Consider the following 22,312-nt stretch of genomic DNA (forward strand, 5'->3'; position numbering starts at 1 on the left):
AAGAAAGAATTCTGAGACAAATTTGGACTTTGTCATAGAGATGGAAGATGTCAGTAACAAAACTCAGGATCCACATCGAATATCCTTTGAGACTTAAGGTTGCAGTCCAACTAGCAGTCCTGGCAGACGCAGGCTTTAGGTGTGAAAGGCCACTGGCAGGAAGCCCATCTGGAGCCGGTGTAAGTGTGGAAGTGCTCAGCTCTCGTCACAGAAACACTGGAGAAAATTGGCGTGGCTCCTTGGGAGGCCAACCTCGCCAGGTACCTGCAGACCACCTCATGGTCTGGAGAGGAACACTATCTACAAACATTCGTAACTCATCCTGAGCCAGGTGAGAAGAGAGGATGAAAGCCTAATAGCGCAACAAGAACAGAAAATAAGTTTGCGTGAGACAGGAGGCAGAGGTCTGTGCTCCAGCTACGCGGCACCCGTTAAAGGATCCATTAGTATCCAGTCTCTGTGCAAACTGAGCTCAATGGCAAAGATCATCACGTTTCCATTCACTGTGGAATCCACAGCACATGTGAAACAAATTCATCACCAGTGATGTTTCTTTGGTGCTCCTAGCCTCCTCTTCACAGTGCAAACCCTTCTCGAGGGACCACGTTTGTCATATTAACTGTATGATAGGGAAGATCTTTTATAACCAGTTTGTCACCACTTGCTGCAGCTCCCCAAATGTCAGTGCACAGCACTCTTCCCTAGCGAGTCCAAGCTTTGCTCCCTACCTCCCTGTCACCGTTACCCCCCAACCACCCACACAGTTCAGGTTCAACTGCTCTCTCCCTCCAGGGCTCCACTCACTCTTCCAGCTGTGGTTAAGATCCTGCCTCTTACCGACCCAAGTCTGATCCCAGGGCCCAAGGATTCCCAGATGCATTCATTCGACTTTTCTGTTCTGATTGAGTCATCACTATGCCAAGTGCTTCTGACACCGCTTCATGCTGAATTTTGGACTTCTCTGGTGACTCAGATGGTAAAGAATCTGCCTGCATTGCAGGGGACTCAGGATTGACCCCCTGGGTCAGGAAGATTTCCCTTGGAGAAGGGAATGGCTACCCACTCCAGTATGCTTGCCTGGAGAATTCCATGGTCAGAGGAAACTAGTGGGCTACAGGCCATGGGGTAGCAAAGGGTTGGACACACTGAGAATAGCACTTTCACTTATTCATTTGGTGCTTTAGTTATCTTACTAAAGCACAACGAATAGTACAGCACTAGCGAAGAATAATTTTAGACATCACGTACATGCCAGACTAGCACACCCAGGCGCTCCTCCCTTCGGTAATGAGTACGTGGGGGTGATAGCACAGCTCTGAAAGACGCCATGGTGGTCACAAGCAAAGCAAGCTGAAGTTAAGACCTCGAGAGGCCAAGAATGACAAATAAAAGGGGGGAAAAGCGTCAACATGTAACATGATGGGCCTAAGTGCAATCTAAGGACGGAAAACTTTCTGTAAAGGGCCATAAGGTATTTAGGTTTTGCTGGCCAGTCTTTGTGGCAACTATTCAAAAGCAAACCTCTTTAGCACAAAAGTAGCTGCTTATAGATAATATGTAAATAAAGGAGCATGGCTGTGTCCCAAGAAAACTATGGGCACTGGAATTTGAATCTTTTCACCTTTTTGTAAACGAAACACTGAAAACTGTAAAGGCCATTCTTAGCTCATGGCTCATAGAACAGGCAATGAGCCAGATCTGGCTCATTAGACTGCAGTTTGCTGGCCCCTGGCTTAGAACAAAGTGGAACAAAATGGACAGTGGGAAGTCAACTGGAAGAACACACTGTACCTGAGCTGCACAGCCAGGCAGTTCAGCAGAACACAGATGTGGTCAGGAAGGACTCCTGGGAACTGCTTGCTTTGGAATACTTTGCAGCTATCTCAGGCTAGCTGATGTAAGAGAAATGAAGAGAGGTTTGGAAAAGGGAGAACTCCCTGAAATCTCTAAAGCCCCCATAAACTTTGATATATACGTTCTAGGAAGTGTCCCATCTCTGTGTTGATGTTTTCACTGTGAACACAAACAGGAGACCCAATAAAACCGACCTAGTGCTGGGCATTCCACACTCTAATTCACCACCAACCAAGAAAACAGAAGGATCAGTGACGGGGCACTGTCCATTTCCAATCTAAGATTCTATATAGTAAAATCATTTTAAAAAATGAGAAATGCCATGTTGGATATATTGAAAATATTTTATAATTAATTCTCTAGAATCCTAGCCATTGAGTACAGGAGAAAAAAAATCATATGGTGGAACACTTCAGTATTTTTAAACAATGTAAAAATATATTTGACTAGACGGCAGTAAGAATTTAACAAGTATAAACTTAAGCTTCTTCAGGTCTTCCACAGAGCAACTAAACAATCTACAGATTTCAAGAAACAGATGACAGAATACCTCCAATGCAAAAGTTCCAAAGTCATGGAGCCACTTAGATTAAGAGATTCACCAAAATGTTTATAAATTAAAAGATAACAGCAAAAGGTCACATAAAGCCTATTACTTTCATGGTGTCATGGCTGATTCTTTCTGCAGATAAACAGAGCACTGTAAAGAATGGCCCAAACTTGGCCTGAACTGTCTTCTGGTAATTATTAATCCCACTAGTTGTAGTTTTGCTGTCCAAGGACAAAAGCTCCATGTGATCGATCACCCCCTGATGTCACTTTCCAGAGAAAAGAAGAGGTGGCTGCTGGTTGTTTTTTCCTCTCCTTTTCTAGTTTTCACTATGCTCTAAGCAATTAAATAGCAGATAAAATATCATGAAAATAAATGAATACTCTGTTATCTCACCAGAAATGCCATCCCTCTTCCCAACTCATTGCTCTACTTTGAAAGATGAACATATTTACAAATCCTCATTTTATTCTGAGACATTTTTGCACAATCCATTATAAAACATACAGGTAATACAAAGTCCAAAGGTCTTGTTGTGTTTATGGAATAAACACAGAAAGATTAAACTACATGATTAACATGGGAAAAAAATCATAATTTTATTTTCATAAGAGAGAGGTTATGAGTGGATGATGTAAAAGCTTAAAAGTCATCACCAAACTGTGCAAAGGATTATTAAGAGATTATGTAGGATGAAATCTGTGCAAATTCATCTTCTTAACTCAGTATAAGATGGTAGAAAAAATTATTTCTTTAGTCTTTAGTCTTTTTAATATTCAGGAAAAGAGCTGAAAAAAACAAGTAGACACACCTGCCCCCTCTTCATGATCAAATAACAATGCCAACAAAGGAGATTCCAAAGAAAAAAGCTGAGATGAAAAAAATCCAAATAAAAGCCAACATTGCTATTAAGATTTTTCTTTTAATATGCCATGAGATATCTTGATTGTATATTTTCCAAAGTACTATTCCAGCTGCATCTCCCAACCCTTCCAAAAGATTTCGCCAGTCTTTCCAATGCAATAAAAGATGCTGGATTGTAGTTCTGTCCACCTTCTCTTTTCAAAAGCAAAATAATCCTAACAACTTTAATGGTCATACATTCTTATCTAATAAGGAAAAAACATTTACAAATGTCAGAAACCCAGTTTTGAGACATTTGCATTAATCTTGAACTGAATCAGCATTTTGTGGGTTTTAAAAAAGGCAGCAGTTGGAATTCACGACTTGCTGACAAACACATTTCTGCTGAGGGAAGGGGAAGACAGGGAGAGTGAATGCTGCATTTCTTCATTGGCCCCAAAGTGCTAACTCCACAAAGGGATACATCAAAAGCAAACATGCAACCGTGGTTTTTATAACTTTTTACTGCAATATAACAATGAAGTAAACAGTAATTAGGCAGCTACCAATTTACCCCCCAAAATAAACCAAAAAAAAAAAATGTAAACAGAAAAATAACTCTGCCTATACTTGCACAGCTTCGCAAATCATGTTAGAAGGGCCTCACATTCAATGATCAAGAAATTTAAAATAGCAGTTAATTATTTCCATCTTAAGAAAATGTTCCCCATCTCCCCCCTTCAACCCCAAGTATTTATCATGAAAGAATGGGCTTTCTTACACATTAATTTTATACTTATTTGAAGCAGCAACAATAACCATCAATAATTTGGCATTTCTGTTTACAGTCACTCCCATTTTTTTTCCCAATTTCACACAGCCATTATCCAGTGTTGCCATAAAATAGGGACTGTAGATTCTAGGTAGCAAAGATTCTTTCTGAAACCAATGTTAAGTCAAAGAAATATAAAGCAGGGCATTACACTAAATTTCTGGATCTAGTACACTAAAAAGAGTGAAACCTAGGAAAAGTTATCTACTGCTTTACAGAAGAAATAAAGACCTGCAAAAGCTGATTTTTGGTTGTATAATATTGTACACACTGTGTGGATTTGCGGCATCTGCTAGCTGAAGCAGACATGCACTGTATTTATCCCTGCCCTATATCCTAGACCCTCCCTCCCCACCCCCAACAATCTACTACCTTATACCAAGTATTGTGGATATGAGCCCAAGTCATCCCAGACAATCCAGTGAACAAAGTTAGTGTAATGCACTGGTGTGAAGTGTCAGATTTAAAAAAAAGTCCCTTTCAATCTTCATCAAAGTTTTGCTGTAGAAGAAAATTGGCAGCCAAGTTCTCATTCTTCTCACAAGCAAAATATGCTTGTATCACAAGTCCTTCAGGAAATCCTAATGCCTTTAACTGAAAGAAAAGAAAGAAAACATATTACGGAGTCATCATTGTTTGAAAACATACTATAAGGGATGCAAAAACTTGAGAATTTTAGATGAATTCATCCCTTTCTGATCATGGAGCTGCTGTCCAATTCAAGGAGCTAGATAGAACTTGGGGCCCTTTCCTGTAACCACTTACAAAATTCTTTGCTCCTAGTTAAAATTTTGATGCTAAATAGATACTTTGATAACATTCACTGGCATTAACACTAAAAGTTAGCTGCTGTGGTAGTTTAAAAATAAATGACCCTATAGAAATCTGTAAATCAGATGGCTTTTAGTACATAAGCGGTGAAACTATGGATGAGAGCAACCGGAGGTGGAGATGAGTTTAACTACCTAATCCAATTATTTGTTTTGTTTTTTTTTTTTTTTTAGCCATATCCTTAATAAGGGTCAAATATCACTCTTAACCTCCTTGCTTTATGAAACACCTCATACTACAAAAATGGGTGGTCAATTATTAGTAATATTACATGACATACTTCTGGGGTCAAGACATACAGTATTCTGTTTTTATCTGCTTAATTTTTATAGCACTTTAAAAGGTGATACGATCCCTTTAATTTTATTTTCATAGTCTATTGAAAATCACTTGCAACTCAATAATCACTGCTTTTAAAAGCCTTTAAACACTCAGGTGAGGAGAAGGCAATGGCACCCCACTCCAGTACTCCTGCCTGGAAAATCCCATGGACGGAGCAGCCTGGTAGGCAGTAGTCCATCGGGTCGCTGAGGGATGGACACGACTGAGCGACTTCACTTTGACTTTTCACTTTCATGCATTGGAGAAGGAAATGGCAACCCACTCCAGTGTTCTTGCCTGGAGAATCCCGGGATGGGGGAGCCTGGTGGGCTGCCGTCTATGGGGTCGCACAGAGTCGGACACGACTGAAGTGACTTAGCAGTAGCAAACACTCAGGTGAATTAATCTAATTCCCCAGGTGCCATACATTTGTCCCTTGCATTAGACTGTATCAAGAAAGGACCTTTATTTAAAAACCAGGCAAAACTCCTAATTCAGCATGATTATACTCATCCATGAAAGGAGAAGAAACTAAAAAATGATTTTGTTATTTAGGTCTTGTCCACATTAAAGCTGGGCTAGCTGAAGTAAAAGGTAAACAGGGCACAATCCAACTATATATGCTTTACAGTAAGACACACAATTTAGATTGAAAGACACAGTGCGCTGAAAGTAAAAGGATAGAAAAAGACATATACCATGCAAATAATTACACAAAAAGAGAGCTTAAGTGGCTATATTAATACCAGACAAAACAGACTTCAATTAAAATTGTGACTAAAACAAAGACATTTTATGATGATTAAACAATCAAAAAGACTTCATTATAAACAAAGAGAACAACAAAGCCCCCAAATACATAAAGCAAAAACTGACAGACTTGAAGGGAAAAATGCAACAATAGCTGGAGACATCAATATCCCCAAGTTCTGTAACGGATAAGAGAAGGCAGAAGACAAGCAAGTAGAAAACCTGAAAAAATGCTAAACCAACCAGACCTAACAGACATGCACAGAGCAGCGAACAGCGGCAAGTCGCACACCCTTCTCAAGTACACACAGAACAGTCTCCAAGGACCAGGTCAGGCCGCAAAACAGGCCCCAGTGAGTTTCTAAGGATTAAAGTTACACAAATTATGTTCTCTGACCACAATGGAATGAACTCAGAAATCAATAAAAGAAGGATATTTGGACAATTCATAAATGTGGAAATTGATAAAACCCTAAAAAACCTACAGATCAAAAACTGACAAAATTAGAAAATACTGAGATGAATGAAAATAAAATGTCAATACACTGAAATTTACAGCATGTTGCTGTAGCAGTTCTTGCAGAAGTTTCTAGTTGTAAATGTCTACAGGTCCAACTCAGAGATACTGCAAGTTCAGCTACAGAATACTGCTATAAAGCGAATGTGGCAATAAAGCAGGTCACAAGAATTTTTGATTTTCCAGTGCACATGAGTCATGTTTACACTATACTGCAGTCTGCTAGGTGTGCAGCAGCATCACGTCTAAAAACCAATGTATATACTTTAATTTAAAAATACTTTATTGTCAAAAGTAACCATCATCTTAACAGTCAAAAACCTTCAATTGGTAAAAAAAGGACTTAACTGCAAAATGTAATGAAGCGAGGCACAATAAAACAAGGCATGCCTGTGTAATAAGAGATAGTAAATCAGTAATCTAAGTTCACCTTAAGAAACTGGGGGAGGGGGGGAGAGGAAACTAAATCTAAAGCAAACAGAAGGAAATAAAATAGAGACTAGAAAAATACAGAATCAACAGAACCAAAAATTCTTGCTTTTTTCCCTTTAAATCAACATTAACAAACCTTTACTGAATTGACAAGAAAAAAAAATCTGAGAATTCAAATGACTAAATCAGAAAATAAATGTGGGAACACTATTATTACTTTTTATAGAAACGAAAGCAACAATAAAGGAATACTAAGAACAGCTTATGCCAACAAATTAGACAACATATATGAAACAAATTTCTAGAAAAACAAAAACCACCCTGACTCAAGAAAAAAAAAAAAAAAAAACGAAACAAAACAGAAAACCTGAACAAGTCCTATGACAAGAGACTTAACCAGTCATCACAAAAATTCCCCAAAAGCCAGGCCCAGATAACTTCACTGGTGAGCTGTACCAGCAATTTAAAGAAAAATCAACACCAATTCTTCATTAACTCTTCCAAACGAGAGAAGAGGAGGGAACTAAGACCAGTACTAGCCTGACACCAAAACCAGACCAAGACACCGTAAGAAAACTACAGACCAATACTCCTAATGCATGAAGATGCAGAAATCCTCAACAAATCACTAACAGGTCAACTCCAGCAACACATAAAGAGCATTAAACACCACGCCCATAGAGGATTCACCTCAGGAATGCAAGGCTGAGCCAACACAGAAAAATCAATCAGCACAACAAAGTATATTGACAGAAAAAGGGACACAATCACATGACCATCTCAATCAACACACAATCGACAAAACCTCACATCCTCTGTGATAAAAACATCCACTGTAATAGAAATAGAAGAGAACTTCCTCAACCTGATGAAAGGAATCTAATGAAACCCACAGCTAACATCAAACTTAGTGGTGGAAGACTTAGTATTTCATTTTCCTCTAATATCGGGAACAAGACAAGGATGTCGGCTCTTATCACTGCTATTCAACAATAGAGGAGGTTCTGGCAGGACAATTAAGCAAGTTGGTATATATGTGAGTAAAAATAAACAAAGAACACCTGAATTGAAAAAGAAGTAAAACTATGTCTACCTTCAAATGATCTTACACACAGAAATCCTAAGGAACACACACAAATTAAGAATTAACAACTGAGTTAAAGAAGGTACACAAAATTTACTTTTGGTGTACAAAACTGCATGATACACAAAATTGTATCTCCATATAACAATGAACAATCTAAAAACTGAAATTAAGGAAACAATTCTAAGGACTTCCCCGATGGTCCAGTGGTTAAGACTTTGTGCTTCCAATGCAGGGGTCATGGGTTTCATTCCTGGTCAGGGAACTAAGATCCCATATGTGTTGGTGTGGCCAAAAATAAATAAATAAAAAGAACACAATTCTATTTATAACAGTGTCAAAGAATAAAAATAAGTATTTTCAATAAACGGTGCTGGGCAACTGGATATTATACAGGCGAAACATAATCTAGACTCCTACACCTCACATTATAAACAAAAAGTTAACTCAAATGGAGCATAGACATTTTTCATTACGTAAATGTAATAAGAGCTATAAAACTCTTTGGGGAAAACACAGGCTCAAGTCCTCTGACCTTGGGTAAGGCAATGTTCGTATAACACCAAAAGCAAAAGCAACAAAAAGAAAATTTCTCCAACACAGAAATCAAGAACTGACAGTCTCAAAAAAAAAAAAAAGTTGCTACAGAACAAGTGAGGCAATTGTCTACTGTCATTTCTATTATTTGAGGAGGTAAAACAGCACAATATATAAAGTACCTTTTAAGAAATACTAGTTATAAACCTTGAACACTTATATGGTTATGTCATAAAGACAAATTAAAGCTCCGATGATTTTCTAAGTATTAAGTTATACTGCAATGGCACAACCTGTACAGGTTGACCTGATAAGGGTGAAAAGAGAATTGAAATATCAGGTTCTGATATCCACTATACATATTTTATATAATTCACACACATATTTATATTTAGAGACAACAGTGAAATAAAATTTGAAATATAAATTTAAAAAAGGATAATCTTGAATTGAGCATATACTTTTTTCTTCTTGAATTTTAAAACATCAATGAAATCTTTAGCTTGATTTATTTATAACAATTTCATGCTAGACTGGTATTTAATGCTGGTTCTTGGGCTTCACAAAGAACATGATGAGAGTAGGGCTGAGAAGAGACTGTCTCCACTGCAATCCCTACATGAATAATGCTTTATTGGGCTCTGCTCAATAGGAGCTATCTTCCACAATGGAAATACTCTATATCTAGGCTACCCGATGCAGGAGCCACTAGCCCCAGTGACTACTGAGCATCTGCAACATGGCTAGTGTGACTAGGAACCGAATTTTTAAGTTTCACGTAGACTCACCCTTTCTATAGCTTCTTTTTCCTGAGGCGTTACTTGAATGTAGTTCATATGACCACTTCCAGCTTCTGCGATTCCTCCACTGCCACCTCCTCCCCCTCCTCCTTGACCACCAGCTTCCTGAACTGGTTCATTTAACATCTGAATAAAATGCTCCTGATGTTGGCTAATTTGCTGCAGCGATTTAAAGAACACAACAACACATTGTTATAAAGTACCTCCAGGAAAACAAGAACTCTAATACAAATAAAAAGGAAAGCTACAACTCTGCAACTGCATTATTTTAGAATGATTCTGGATTAGTCAGCCTTTGGAAGGATGTGATTTCTTGTAAAGAAACTCAGTATTTCTGAAGGAGGTAAACAGTGAAGAATTAAAAGAATTCAAATTCTTTTTCATAAACACTCCACTCCCCCATTACTATTAAAAAACTACTTGATGGCTAAAAGAAAAATTATATTTATGTCTATATTATTTTTATCTTCCACAACTAGCAGGCAGTAGAATGCTACACAAAACTCAAATACTTCATGACCTGAACAATAAAATAAGCCCACAGGTATGTTTTCTAAGAGGCAGTGCACCTCTAGTAATAAGCTTGAGAAAGAGAGATTTAGAAAATTAAATATTTCTTTTTGCGAAAGTTTCTCATATTCTTTAATAAAGTGTTTCCCAAACTTAGTATTTGACTAAATTAACCCCACCCCCACCCCAATTCTCTTTTTATCAGTACCTCTATAACATTCTCCTGAGGGTAGCTTGGAAGAACAGTTTATACACCTGGTAGAGGGGAAGGAGTGCCCATTGACTTCTACAAAATGTTAATACATTTTTGAAACTGATTAAACAGTCACCTGAAGTAACTGTGGATTTTCTCGACCTATCTGTTGTAGCAATGCTGGAAGCAGGGAAGGATTCTGTTGAATAATTTGCCTCATCTGTTGAAACTGAGGCTGATTCCGTAAAAATTCAAGAGGGTGTCCTAAAATAAACATAAACATTTTTAAACAAAAATAACAAACATAATTTAGACAGCAAACATTGTGAAGAAAAAAAATGATTTGAGTTCTAAGATGTATATAAAATGAAGTAACGACAATCTTCAAATTGTGCCAACTTGCAAGTCTTATACTGCAGAAATTATTCCTACTAGCTCAGGTAGAGAGTGGGTTTGCCAGGTGGTACTAGTGGTAAAGAACCTGCCTGCCAACGCAAGAGACATAAGAGATGCAGGTTCAACCCTGGGTTGGGAAGATCCCCTGGAAGAGGGCATGGCAACTCACTCTAGTATTCCTGCCCGGAGAGCCCCATGGACAGAGGAGCCTGGCGTGCTACAGTCCATGGGGCTGCAGAGTCAGACACGACGGAAGCAACTCGGCACAGCACAGCACACAACGCAGAGAGAACAGACCACTAAAAGCAGGACGTTTTCCTACAATTGCCTGGGGCACTCAATCTATCAAATAACACCGACAACCTGTGCCTGCATATACTCTATAAAAAGCATTAGAAGCTGTTTCTGATGCTCAAAAGTTCCTAAGAAATATATATACCAAAACCAAGAAACACAAAAAAACCTACCCTCTTTAATTGTATTTACGAAGATTAGTGAGAATTTTCTAGATGTACGTTCTTATCTCCTGCATTATTCAAGACAATCATTCAAATTAAAATGGCCACAGAGCACGGTTATTTACTCTTCTTTGTGTAACACTAGTTTTACAGAAGAAAACAAGACTCAGGAACTAAGTTATTCAGTAAGTGCCACTGGACGGGACAGCACCCCAAACCTGAACCAAAGCTCTGCCTCCTCCATTTCCATGCTGAATCTCAGGAAATGAAAGCTTATCCTCTGGGAGACTGTACACAAAGTGCTTAGGGATTTTTATCAACCAGAACTGACTGCCATAATTAGAGCTAGGAAATACATAAAGGAATGATCTCTTCAAAATTAACAGTTTGAATTACTTTATCAATTTTACAGAAGAAAGAATGAAAGAGAACATTCCCGGGCCTCTCACAGGCTCTAGGCTTTGCTTCCTAGTCAAACCTTTGCCAACTCAAGTGTGGGTGCTAGTCAGTAAAGATACCTGAATTCAAGCTTTGATTTCACCTCTAGATACAAGATATTAAATATACTAGGTTTCATTTTCTTGCTTCTATAATAACCATTAGGATCCTGCTGGTGTTGGAATTATATTTTATGATATTTATAGGGAGAGAAAGAGACAAGGTGCGCAAACCATTCTGAATATAACACTAAATGCAAGCATCTAAATGGGAAGCATCTCTTCCTTAGAAGGAGCTAAACAGAAATATGTCCTTTACCAAAACTGCAGTGATGATGTTTAAAATAAGAGTATCTTTTATATCCACGTACTATTGTTTCTTCTGGGCCCTTCTCTAACACTAGAAGAGATTTTAAGAATTATGATGCTCTGAGAATGAACGTCACCTCAAAAGAATTTCAGGTTAAATTATTTTAAACTGAAGATTCATGGCCATTTCTTCCCCATCAAAAGTTTCCACTTTACCTCCAGAACTTGCTGTTGTAGTTGTTGCTGTCGTGGTTGCTGCAGCTGCGGCCACTGAAGACTGCGGAGCCCCAGTGCTTGCTGTTGGAGGGGGGTCAACCACAGCCTGGCTCTCTCTATCTCCAGGAATTCCCTGTAACATGATTTCCAAGCTTTAGAATAGCTCCTCACTCAAAGTTACTTAAATATTACACAGAAGAAGAAACTTTGTGTCTATTCAATATCCTTGTCTAATTTCTAAAAGCATCAAACAGACGTCTGCTTCAATTCAAAGTAAAGGATAAACACAAACAAAATCTGCACATATTCAAGATTAGAAATGGCCTCAATGTGGTATGGATGAATCCATACTGCTATTATATACAGCAGCACTGCCCAACAGAACTTTCCATTTCGGAACACCTCTATATTTATGTTGTCCAATAAAAATACCCATTAGCCACAAGTAGCTACTGAGACCTTGAAATATGGCTAATGATACTAAGACACTTAAAAAAAGAGTTAAGTATTAACTTACTTGTACTTAATAGTACTCAATAGCTACCCAACTAGATAGTGTAGATCTAAGACATAAAGGAACTTTATTAATTTAAAAAAAAATCATGAAATGATGTTTATACAGCAACACATATTAATATCTAACACCAAAGTATCAGGCAAGATCCTAAACTTGCATATAATACTGTCCAACATTAAAAAGCTAATTTTTTAAATTTTCAAAATATCAACACAAATCTTATTAGGACATATCTGACTTTTTAGTTCAGTGGTTAAGACTCTGCACTTTCACTGCAAAGGGCATAGGTTCAATCCCTGGTCAGGAAACTAAAATCCCACAAGCTGTGTGGTATGGCCCAAAGGAAGAAAGAAAGAAAAAAGTAAATGGGTATAAAAAAATCTTCAAGTTTTGGGTGATAATTTTTCTAAGTTTATGACATTTATCTTCTGAAGTTATTATAACTTTAAACTTCACTAAGATTTTTGGAACACTCTATTTTGATAAAAATGATTTATAAGACTTCTCACATACAGCTATCAAATAACCTTTATAGGTTTTGGAAAGGGAATAGAGAAGAAAATACTGTATATGAATATGAGATGGTGTTAGTAATCACTTCCATTTCCCAGTAAATCAGAAGCTAAAATCATAAACATATAAAGAATGAAGGACAATAAATAGCAGGATAATAATTGCTATATTAGATGTCCCTCTAGGCACTGCAAGCCACCCACCAATTCAAACCCTTAAATGAGGAGCTATCAAGTGCGGACAAACTATATACAGATCGAGGGTCCAAAAGCCTCCATCAAATTCTCAAACAAGTTAGCTAAAGTCAAAAGTTAATCACCATTGCTACAGATCTACCTCAAATCCTCACACACAAGATTTAGCTTTTTGTTAGATTATTACTTCTTTCTATACACTCACTTGCACTTATATAGATTCATCAAAAACTAGCAACAGTTCAAAGCACCAAAACAAGTGCCTGCTTCAATTGAAACTAAAGGATAAACTGTTTCCATGAACCTCTCATCTATTTATTTGCATTTGATGCTAAATAGTAGCAACTGTGAAAAGAGTAATTCATTTTTTTCAAACCCCAAAATTTCAAATCTACTGGGTCAAAATATTTGATGACACCATTAAAATTATGCAGAATTCCAAAATCAGGTATAAATTAAAGCCATTCTATAAAAGGAAAGGCAATGTTTTTATGCAATACACATTTTTGGGGGAGGAATGAGGGGCAACCATAAACTGATCCACAATAACTCTCAATCCAGTATGATTCCTCAATTTCAAACTGATAATTAAATGAACTGTCAGTATTTTACAGACTTTCAAGTGGACAATGGGAAAAAGAATTCAAAAGTTAAATGGTATGTTAAGATTTTCTGAACCTCATGCCAGTAAGCAGGAAATGACTGGAGGAGAAGCAATTATCTGCTCATGACGGGGACTCTTCTGAAACTACTCCGAAACTACTGAAAAGGAGTTTCTACCAGAAGCACACCTAGAAACAAGGGAATGGGTTGAACTGTGGACGGTATTCTCCAAGGAGTTAGGATCTGAGATGATGTTTAGGGTAATACAGACTTTTGATAATATTCTAACACACCAACGACAATTGCAGAATAAAATCTTACAACTAAAAAATTAATCCAATATTATTGCAAACTTTTACAATTTGCTTTTGGTCTGTGTCACATCTGTAAAACAGACATTCGTTGTTGTAAAATATCAAGGGTTTCAGTTCATGCCCATAACAATCTATTTCTCAAAAACTTTTATTAGTAGAGCAGTCTACAACCTAAAATTTCCCCTAAACCCTTGTGAAAATCTGGGATCTGAGTTGTCCAGATAAAGCAATTATCTGAACTTTTCAGCAAACTCTCCCAATTTTTAAAAGCTAGCAACTAAATACAAAATTTTACATAGTACAAAATTTGACTTGGACTTCCAACTTGAAACTTTCACTCTACATAGTACATCCAGGATCATGTTTGGCAGGCAAAAAAGCTACTGAAATGTTGGATTCAATTAGTTTGAAAACCTGCCCCACCCTTAGCCCTCTAACACACAGCTCTCATCCTCAGAGGATGATATAACTAGGTTAGACACTAATACCCCAAGTGGATAGCCAATTTTAAAATCCATTTAGTGACATTTTCTGATTCAAAGTCTTATCACAATCTTTTAGAAGAGGTTATACTTTATTAACGGAAAATGATAATGCACTAAGAAAAATACTGGGTTGACCAAAAGGTTTGCTGATTTTTCCGTAAGATGTAATGGAAAACCCCAAAAGAACTTTTTGAAAACCCAATAAATGTCAATAAAAGCATTAATTAAATCAACCCAATAAAAGCATTATGCAAATGAGCATACATCACCATTATCTTACGAACTGCTATTGTTTCTTTAAAATTTCTGTTTCTCTGAGATTTCATCCTTAAACAACTAGAACCAAGAAAGCAAAATGTTTCTCACCATTAAGAGATACTCCACTGCTCTGTCAGGGTTGTTGAAACTGGCTCTCAGGGCTGCAATCACTTGCTCTCGTTCGTAGCCCATTGACATGATCTCAGTTACCATGTTCTCGTAAGACTGACCTGTCACTAAGAAAAGATGTGTGTGTGGGTGGAAGAAGGGAAAAAGGAAAAGAGAAAGAAAATTCAATAAACAAACATTCTCCACATAATTTCAGTGTGTGTATATGTATGCATACACTGTCAGGCACTACAGTGTTAGGAACACAACGATGAGTAACTAAAACACACATACAACTACTACAACATACATGCGGTAGGCAGAACAATCCACCTCCCCCCATCCTTAGAAACTCCGAGTAAGTTAGGTTACAAAGCAAAAGGGAATTGAGGTTGCTAATCGGCTGACTTTAAGATAGGGAAATTATCCCGGATTACCTGGGTTGGTCTAATGTAATGGTAAGGGTCCTTAAAAGCAGGAGCGAAGCAGATGAGAGGGTCAGAGAAATAAGTGGGGGCAAGTTAGAGAAAAAAGCAGGGGCAGAGATGTTATGTGCTTCTTTGATGACAGAGGAAGGCGGTATGGCCGAGGTATGTGGTTAGTCTCTTAGAAGTCACAAAGGACACCGAACAAATTCTCCCCCAGAGTCTCCAGAAAGGAATGCAGCTCTGATTTTAGCCCAATGAGTTAGCCTCTTTATTTTAGTCCAGAGAGCTTCATGTCAGACTTCTAGCCTACAGTACTACAGTAAGATAATAAATGTGTTGTGTTACACCACTAAGGTGTGATACAGAGCAGCAACGGGAAACTAATACACTATGTTAAACACATAATAAAAATATCAAGCACAAAGGTAGCACAAACATATAACAGAATTAGGAAGTCGAGGCTGGCAACCTGGAAGAGGAGACAGATGAACTGATTTTTGAAAGCAAGAAGCAGGGACATTTCAAGCAATCAATTGTGCTATAATAAGTTGTTTTCCTTTGACACCTTTTATTATCAAAGCAGAGGGGAATAGGGGTTGGAAGCAAGAAAGTCAGAATGTCTCATACCATATAAAATGGTACAATTATCTCTATAAGTCATTTCCCAGAGAGCTCTCCAACCCCAACTCACTCTTCATGGAAATGTCAGAAAACACTCTGATTTAAAGCAAGTTTTCCTAACAACTAGTGATGATGAGCCTCTTTTTATATTTCTGTTGGACTTTTGTACATCTTCTTTGGAGAAATATCTATTCAATTCCTTTGCCCATTTTTTTTAAACTATTGAGTTGCATGAGTTCTTTATATATCAAGGATGTTAACCTATCATATACATATATATAGCTGCAAGTATTTTCTTGCCATTTTATAAGTCTTTTTACTTTGTTGATGGCAAAATTTTCAATAAAGTTCTAACAGCTATGAAAATATAGCTTAAAAAACTAAGTATCACTGAGCAAATTCAACATTTGATATCTTGTTTAATGACTTTTCCCTTCCTATTCCATTAAGTACTTAAGCAATTTCAACTTTTTAATTACCCACTGATACAATTCTAGCACAAAGCACTCAAAGAGTCAGTATACTTTCAGTAATCTAGTTCTCAGATAAAGAAAACAGTATCAGTAATAAAATCAAGTGCTGTGGACTATCAGAACTATATTATTTTAACATAGTGTTTTTCTCACTCAATTCTCACAAGAACTCTATGAGGCTGAGGCTTATTAGAAAGATTAACAATTTGATCAATGGCTATTAAGCCATGGTGCAGAGATACAAATACAAGCAGTCTAGACCCTAGAGCTCCCACACCTAATCCTTAATGCCATGCCTCCTAATTAGTCAAGATATAAAAACTCAAACAGAAGTGTCTACATGCAGGTTGGGTACATTTTAGATCCTAAAGGTACAAGGGAAATGACTCCTAGGAAAATTAGGGACAATGGACAACATCAGACAGAGCTAATGAGACAGAAGAAATAGTGAAGAAAATGTGATTAAGAATGAATTCTGAACTTATCATCTAGGATAGGAGGTGTTATGAAAGGAGCAATTACCTCATTAGATCTGCCTTTTAGAAACTCCACTGTGGCAAGGAATAGACCAGTTAAGAGAGTAATACTAGAGCATCAGGAAGGGAGGGACGTCAGCTGAGGCAATTAGGTGGTAGTAGAAACACAGATTCCAGAGACTTTAGGAAGGAGATCGGTAGGACTCCTAGTCTCACTGGTCAAGAGAGGAAGAGGTCAAGGTTGATGCTAATACTTCGGTAGAGCATGGATGATGATGGAAGCAAGAAAGGAACAAAAGAGAAGAATCAGATGGAGGAATAAAAAATTTGTCAGTTTTGAATCTAAGGAGTTTATGGAGGTTATAGGTTTTCCAGCTGACAGCATAAAGAATGAGGCTTGGAAGTCAGAGGGATATACGTACTGGAATTTTAACACTGAGAATCCTTAAAAGTACAGCTGACCCTTGAACAATGTAGGTTTGAACTGTGTAGGTCCACAAATAATTGGGTAACTGCATTCCTAGCATACTTCTGTATGATCCATGGCTGGCTGAATCTGCAGAGGCAGAACCATGGACAGAGGCCTGATCGTAAAGCTATAGATGTATTTCTGACTACACAGAGTTGATGGCCCTAACCCCTGTGTTATTCACAGGTCAACTGTGTATGGGTGGTATTTTACTATTCCCATGGTCTGAACTTTGAACAATGACCTAGAGCAGAACCCTAGAAAAAAACTCATACATTTAAGGACCAGGCAAGATAGAAAGAATTAACAAGGAAGCCTGAGGAAGGAACAAACACAGATACAGTTCAAGGAAGAGAGGTGTCACAGAACCCAAAGAAGAAACATTTAAAGAAGCAGGGTATCGACGTAAAGACTGGATAAATTAATGACTAAAGGGTAAAGGGATCCTGAGACCATAACAGCAGTTCTAAGAGATGCAGATGTAAAAGGTAAGACACCACCATCAGAGACCACAGCAGGAGTAACTAGAGCTGTGCGTTCCTGGCCTCCTGCCAGGCAGCATCAACGCATTCCAACTGAAGCCTAACAGCAACAGCCAGAGCCTCCAACAGCATCAGGCAGGGGGGAGTGTAGGCTTGTTCCAGCTCTGAGGCTACAGAGCACTTTACACATCCCTGGGTAATCCTGAGCTGTTCCAGAACCTGTGTAACAACTTCCTAAGATTAAGCTTTTACTGTCTGAAATAAGAGTGATTTCTGTTTTCCTGCTTGCTAGACACTAAACCCATATTCGAATGGTGGCAGGGTAATCCCAGAAAAAAGTCCTCACAGGTATGAATGTGGGTTTGGTACACCCAGGTGATCTTAGGTTGATTAAACAACTATTTTGCACCTTTGTGCTTTTTACACGGCAATCAGGGCATCACAGAGTTCAAGCTCAGTTAGGTCAGAGGGCCAGCCCGTATCTTATGTGATACTACTGCTGCTGGAACCTTGCTGCTGCAGCAGCTACACAGAGCACCCAGAAGCCCATCCTCCATTGAAGCTGCACCCCGACCTGCTCCAGTCTTCCACCTCCCCACCATTTCCTGTGGTACAGAAGAGCACCAAAGGGCAGGAGCGGGGCTGCCAGCTAACCACCGACAACAAGCACCTACAGCAGGCACTGTTCCAGGGCAGTCACGGTGTAACCCAGTTACAACTGTAACCCAGGGACAGTTACAATGGGAAACAGGCTACTGGTTCTGACAGACATACATGTGAAGGGAAGACGGAAAGACATTACCCAACAGGTAAAAAGTCAGGATAAAAAGGTATTTTCACTGTAAGTACAATACAAGCAACAAGATGCAGATGGGGACCTACAGGGCTACAACCTGGAATAAAGGCTGGAGATGAATGAATAAAGATGAGATGTGAGACAGATTTAGTAACATCTTACACTCATTTCAAAGACACTTCCTAATAAATGTATACACAGATTAAACTTCATTTTAAAACCCGTATTTAGAAAATGGAAAATATATCTGCTTTAAGGAAAGAAGTATGCTTAACTCTTAACAGCACGATTTAAATGATTCAACATATAGAGCATTAATTTACAAAGTCTTCAGTAACACCAAGTGAATTATTTAAATCATTTAACCACCTGATTATAAGCAACCATGAAAATGATCTAGAGAAATGAAGCCTCTTCCCTCTTATCAAGTAATTCACCATGTAGATGCTTACCAAGTGCACTTGTTGCATCTTCAAAAAGGTTTGACCGAGAAGAATCACCTGATGTACTGTAAAATATTTTCAGAAAATCATGTATCAGAAAGTATGTAAAATTTACCTTAAAGCTTAGTAGCTGTCCAATTTGTACAGACTCTCTGGTTTTAATTAAATGCATAAGTTTGGCTACAGTGTTTAAAAAGGTTTCCAGATTAAAACCCAGAGCTTTATCTGTAACATTTATGGCTTGGGAAGAATTTTAATACTCATTCTGTTCTGAAAATCCATCATTTAAAGAACTTACAAATAATCTGTAAGTCAAATCACAGTCAAAGAAACACCAAAAGCTGTACATGATATAGCACATATAGAAACTGTATTTGGCTGGAAAGGCCTTGGAAGTCTTTATATAGTAGAATTTCACTTATATCTTATAGTTAAGTTCCAAACACAGAAACTGCAAGAAAGTATTCAAGCAAGGAACATAGCATAAAAAAAATGCAGAGGCAGGACAGACTCGAGCTATAACCAAGTTTTAAACCAGTTTAAAAGGACTAAGTTTTCACGGGACTTCCTTGGTAGCCCAGTGGCTAAGACTCCACGCTCCCAATGTAAGGGGCCTGGGTTTGATCCCTGCCGGGGAACGAGATCCTACATGCCACAACTAAGAACTGCTGCAGCCAAATAACATTAAAAAAAAAAAAAAAAAAAAAGCAGAGGAGGCATCTCCTGATCTCCCAAATATATTAAAAAACAAAAGGATTAAGTTTTTGTTAGGCAACTGAAGATGAGTCTAGAAAACAAAGTAGACACAAATACAATAATGAAAGACCAGGAAGAGGAGGCCAAAGAAAAATGAGGTTAACAAAACTGGTAAAGACAGCAGTTAGCAATTTAAATTACAACATACACAAACACAAGATACACATATACCTGTGTCCCAATTTTACAAACAAAACTCAGTAGACTTCAATCCTGAGAAAACCCTACAGCACCGCAAGACAACGGAAATACCCAACCTTGAATTCATAAATTACAGTATTCTCAGTATCCTTGCATCCCCAGGTGCTGTGGGCAGGGTTACTGTGGCCAAAGTGCCTGGCATCCTAACACTCAACATGACTGGTAAGCATAAAACAATCATTTGGTATAATTTTTAACGTACCTTCATTCACTAATGTGTGGAAGGCAAAACTTCAAAATGAAGTTTCCGAACTACAGTTCAACACTATATATATATACACACACATGTATGTGGAAAAAAGCTCTCCTGCCCTGGACCCCACCCAGAGACAACCGCTACTTCTAGTTTCTATACACTGACTTGTGTTTTGGAATAACTGCATGTCAGAAGAACTACAACTGGCTCAATTTTTCCCAGAGAGGCATGACTTTCCATTTAATTGATCAAATGAAACTAATAAGAATCTGTTTGGCTTCCAATCTTAAAATTCTTTCTGTACGCAAATTTATTAATCATTTCTTTCATGACTTTTTCTGCATGAAGACTGTTTTTCCCATGTTCTCCTCTAGTTTATGATTTCACTTCTACATTAAATCTTTCTCTGTTTAAAGTTTATTTACTCTTTTTTCTTTGGGCCACACTGTGCAGCATATGAGATCTTATTCCCCCACCAGTTAATCAAACCCATGCTGCTTGCAGAGCCCTAACAACTAAGCCACAAGGGAAGTCCATAAAACTTATTTTTATAAGATGACCTCCAGGTAGCTAGACATTTACCCCAACAGCATTTCCCAGAGTGGTCTGAAATTATTTTTATCTTATATTAAGTCCCTGTGCGTATATTGGTCTGTCTCTAGACTACTATCTCACCAAGCAGCCATTCTAATAAGAGCCATTCTAAATTTGCAATCACTACCATGCATAACACAGTTTACTGCCTGGCAGAATTAGACCCTTCATTAATGTTCTTTTATAGAACAATCTGTGCTATTTTTGCACACTTTTTTCTGTTTAAACCTTACAGATAACACGGAGATACCATTTAACCACCATTCAAATCTTGATTCTACCTCAACACTCCTCCCCTTCCCCAGAGGAAACCACTGTATCAGTTAGTGTGATGTCCCTCTGCTACTGTTCTCTACACATTAACATGCTAACCCACAGAAAATATGAACATTGTCATGTGGTTTTTGTTTGGTTTAGGTTACTGCCTCTACTGTTCTGCAATCTGCTTCTTTTCACTCGATTAACAAAGCCTTGAAGCCACGTTTATTTAACATGCATATACACTGCATGCTTTACCTGGCCTTCACTACTGGGTATTAGGGCTTCTTAAACTTTAGGAAGCCTAAGAATGCACCAGTTTCACTGTTCAGTTTTTCAAGCTGTGTCTGACTCTTTGAGACCCCATGGACTGCAGCACACCAGGCTTCTCTCTCAGGGACTCTACTAGAATTCACTAGTAGAGCTTGTTAACAGATTTCTAGGACCCACGAGTCGAGAATTCTGATTTATAGAGGTCTGAGGTGGAGCCTAAGAATTAATTTCAAAGTAACTCCCAGCGATGTTGATCCTGGCTATTTATATTTACTACCACACTACGGAGAATTCCATGGACAGAGGAGCTTGGCCGGCTATAATCCATGGGGTCGCAAAGAGCTGGGCATGACTAAGCAACTATCACTCAACATGAATAAGCACAGGTCTCTAATACGAACAAACAACAAGTCAAGTCATGCTCTTACTAATGGAATTCAAGTTAGTTCCAATCTGTCCTCAATTACAAGCAGTATAGTCCCTGTGCACAAGTTTGGTCTCTCTACAGTAGATATCAAGGAGTGGAATTTGCACTGTAATAGGCAGTTTTTACTGCCATCCACACTTTACAGATGAGGAAAAATCCAAAGATGTTCATTTATTTTCTAAGGTTGCTGCTGCTGCTGCTTCTAAGGTTAAGACCAAACAAACGTCAGACCCGAACACAATACCATGTAGCAACTGGAAAAACTTACTGATACGGAAAGACATTGATGATAGATGCGACAACAGTCAAATAATACACAACCAACAATGACTGGGGGACAACGTCAAGCTGTTTATATGTGAAGCTATAATATACTGTCCGGTTATTTTATATAATCTGCTCATTCTTTGGCGTCATTTGTATTTCCTAACTTCTCTATACAAAAGTTTTTTTCCTTTCTCCCTGGGAGAGAAAAAAAAAAAAATCCAGATTATGGAAATTTAAACAGACATAAAAAGCATACTATTTTAGTCAGGGTTCAAAGTTTAGATACAAAG

At 38.0% G+C, this 22,312-nt stretch overlaps 1 protein-coding gene across 1 annotated transcript in view; it reads right to left on the reverse strand.

The window, feature by feature from the left end:
* Nucleotides 1–3,306: 3,306 nt before the first annotated feature.
* The window catches only part of RAD23B (RAD23 homolog B, nucleotide excision repair protein), a 43,509-nt gene continuing 24,503 nt past the window's right edge, over nucleotides 3,307–22,312 (reverse strand). Inside the window, exons 5-10 of the mRNA XM_069573875.1 lie at nucleotides 19,060–19,115; nucleotides 14,863–14,990; nucleotides 11,871–12,003; nucleotides 10,191–10,318; nucleotides 9,340–9,510; nucleotides 3,307–4,673 (exon numbers count right to left, since the gene is read on the reverse strand). Of these exons, the coding sequence (XP_069429976.1) occupies nucleotides 4,560–4,673; nucleotides 9,340–9,510; nucleotides 10,191–10,318; nucleotides 11,871–12,003; nucleotides 14,863–14,990; nucleotides 19,060–19,115 (730 nt within the window). The 3' untranslated portion in view covers nucleotides 3,307–4,559. The remainder of the gene's footprint in view (nucleotides 4,674–9,339; nucleotides 9,511–10,190; nucleotides 10,319–11,870; nucleotides 12,004–14,862; nucleotides 14,991–19,059; nucleotides 19,116–22,312) is intronic.

Source organism: Ovis canadensis, chromosome 2, assembly GCF_042477335.2.
Source record: "Ovis canadensis isolate MfBH-ARS-UI-01 breed Bighorn chromosome 2, ARS-UI_OviCan_v2, whole genome shotgun sequence".
NCBI classification, from domain to species: domain Eukaryota; kingdom Metazoa; phylum Chordata; class Mammalia; order Artiodactyla; family Bovidae; genus Ovis; species Ovis canadensis.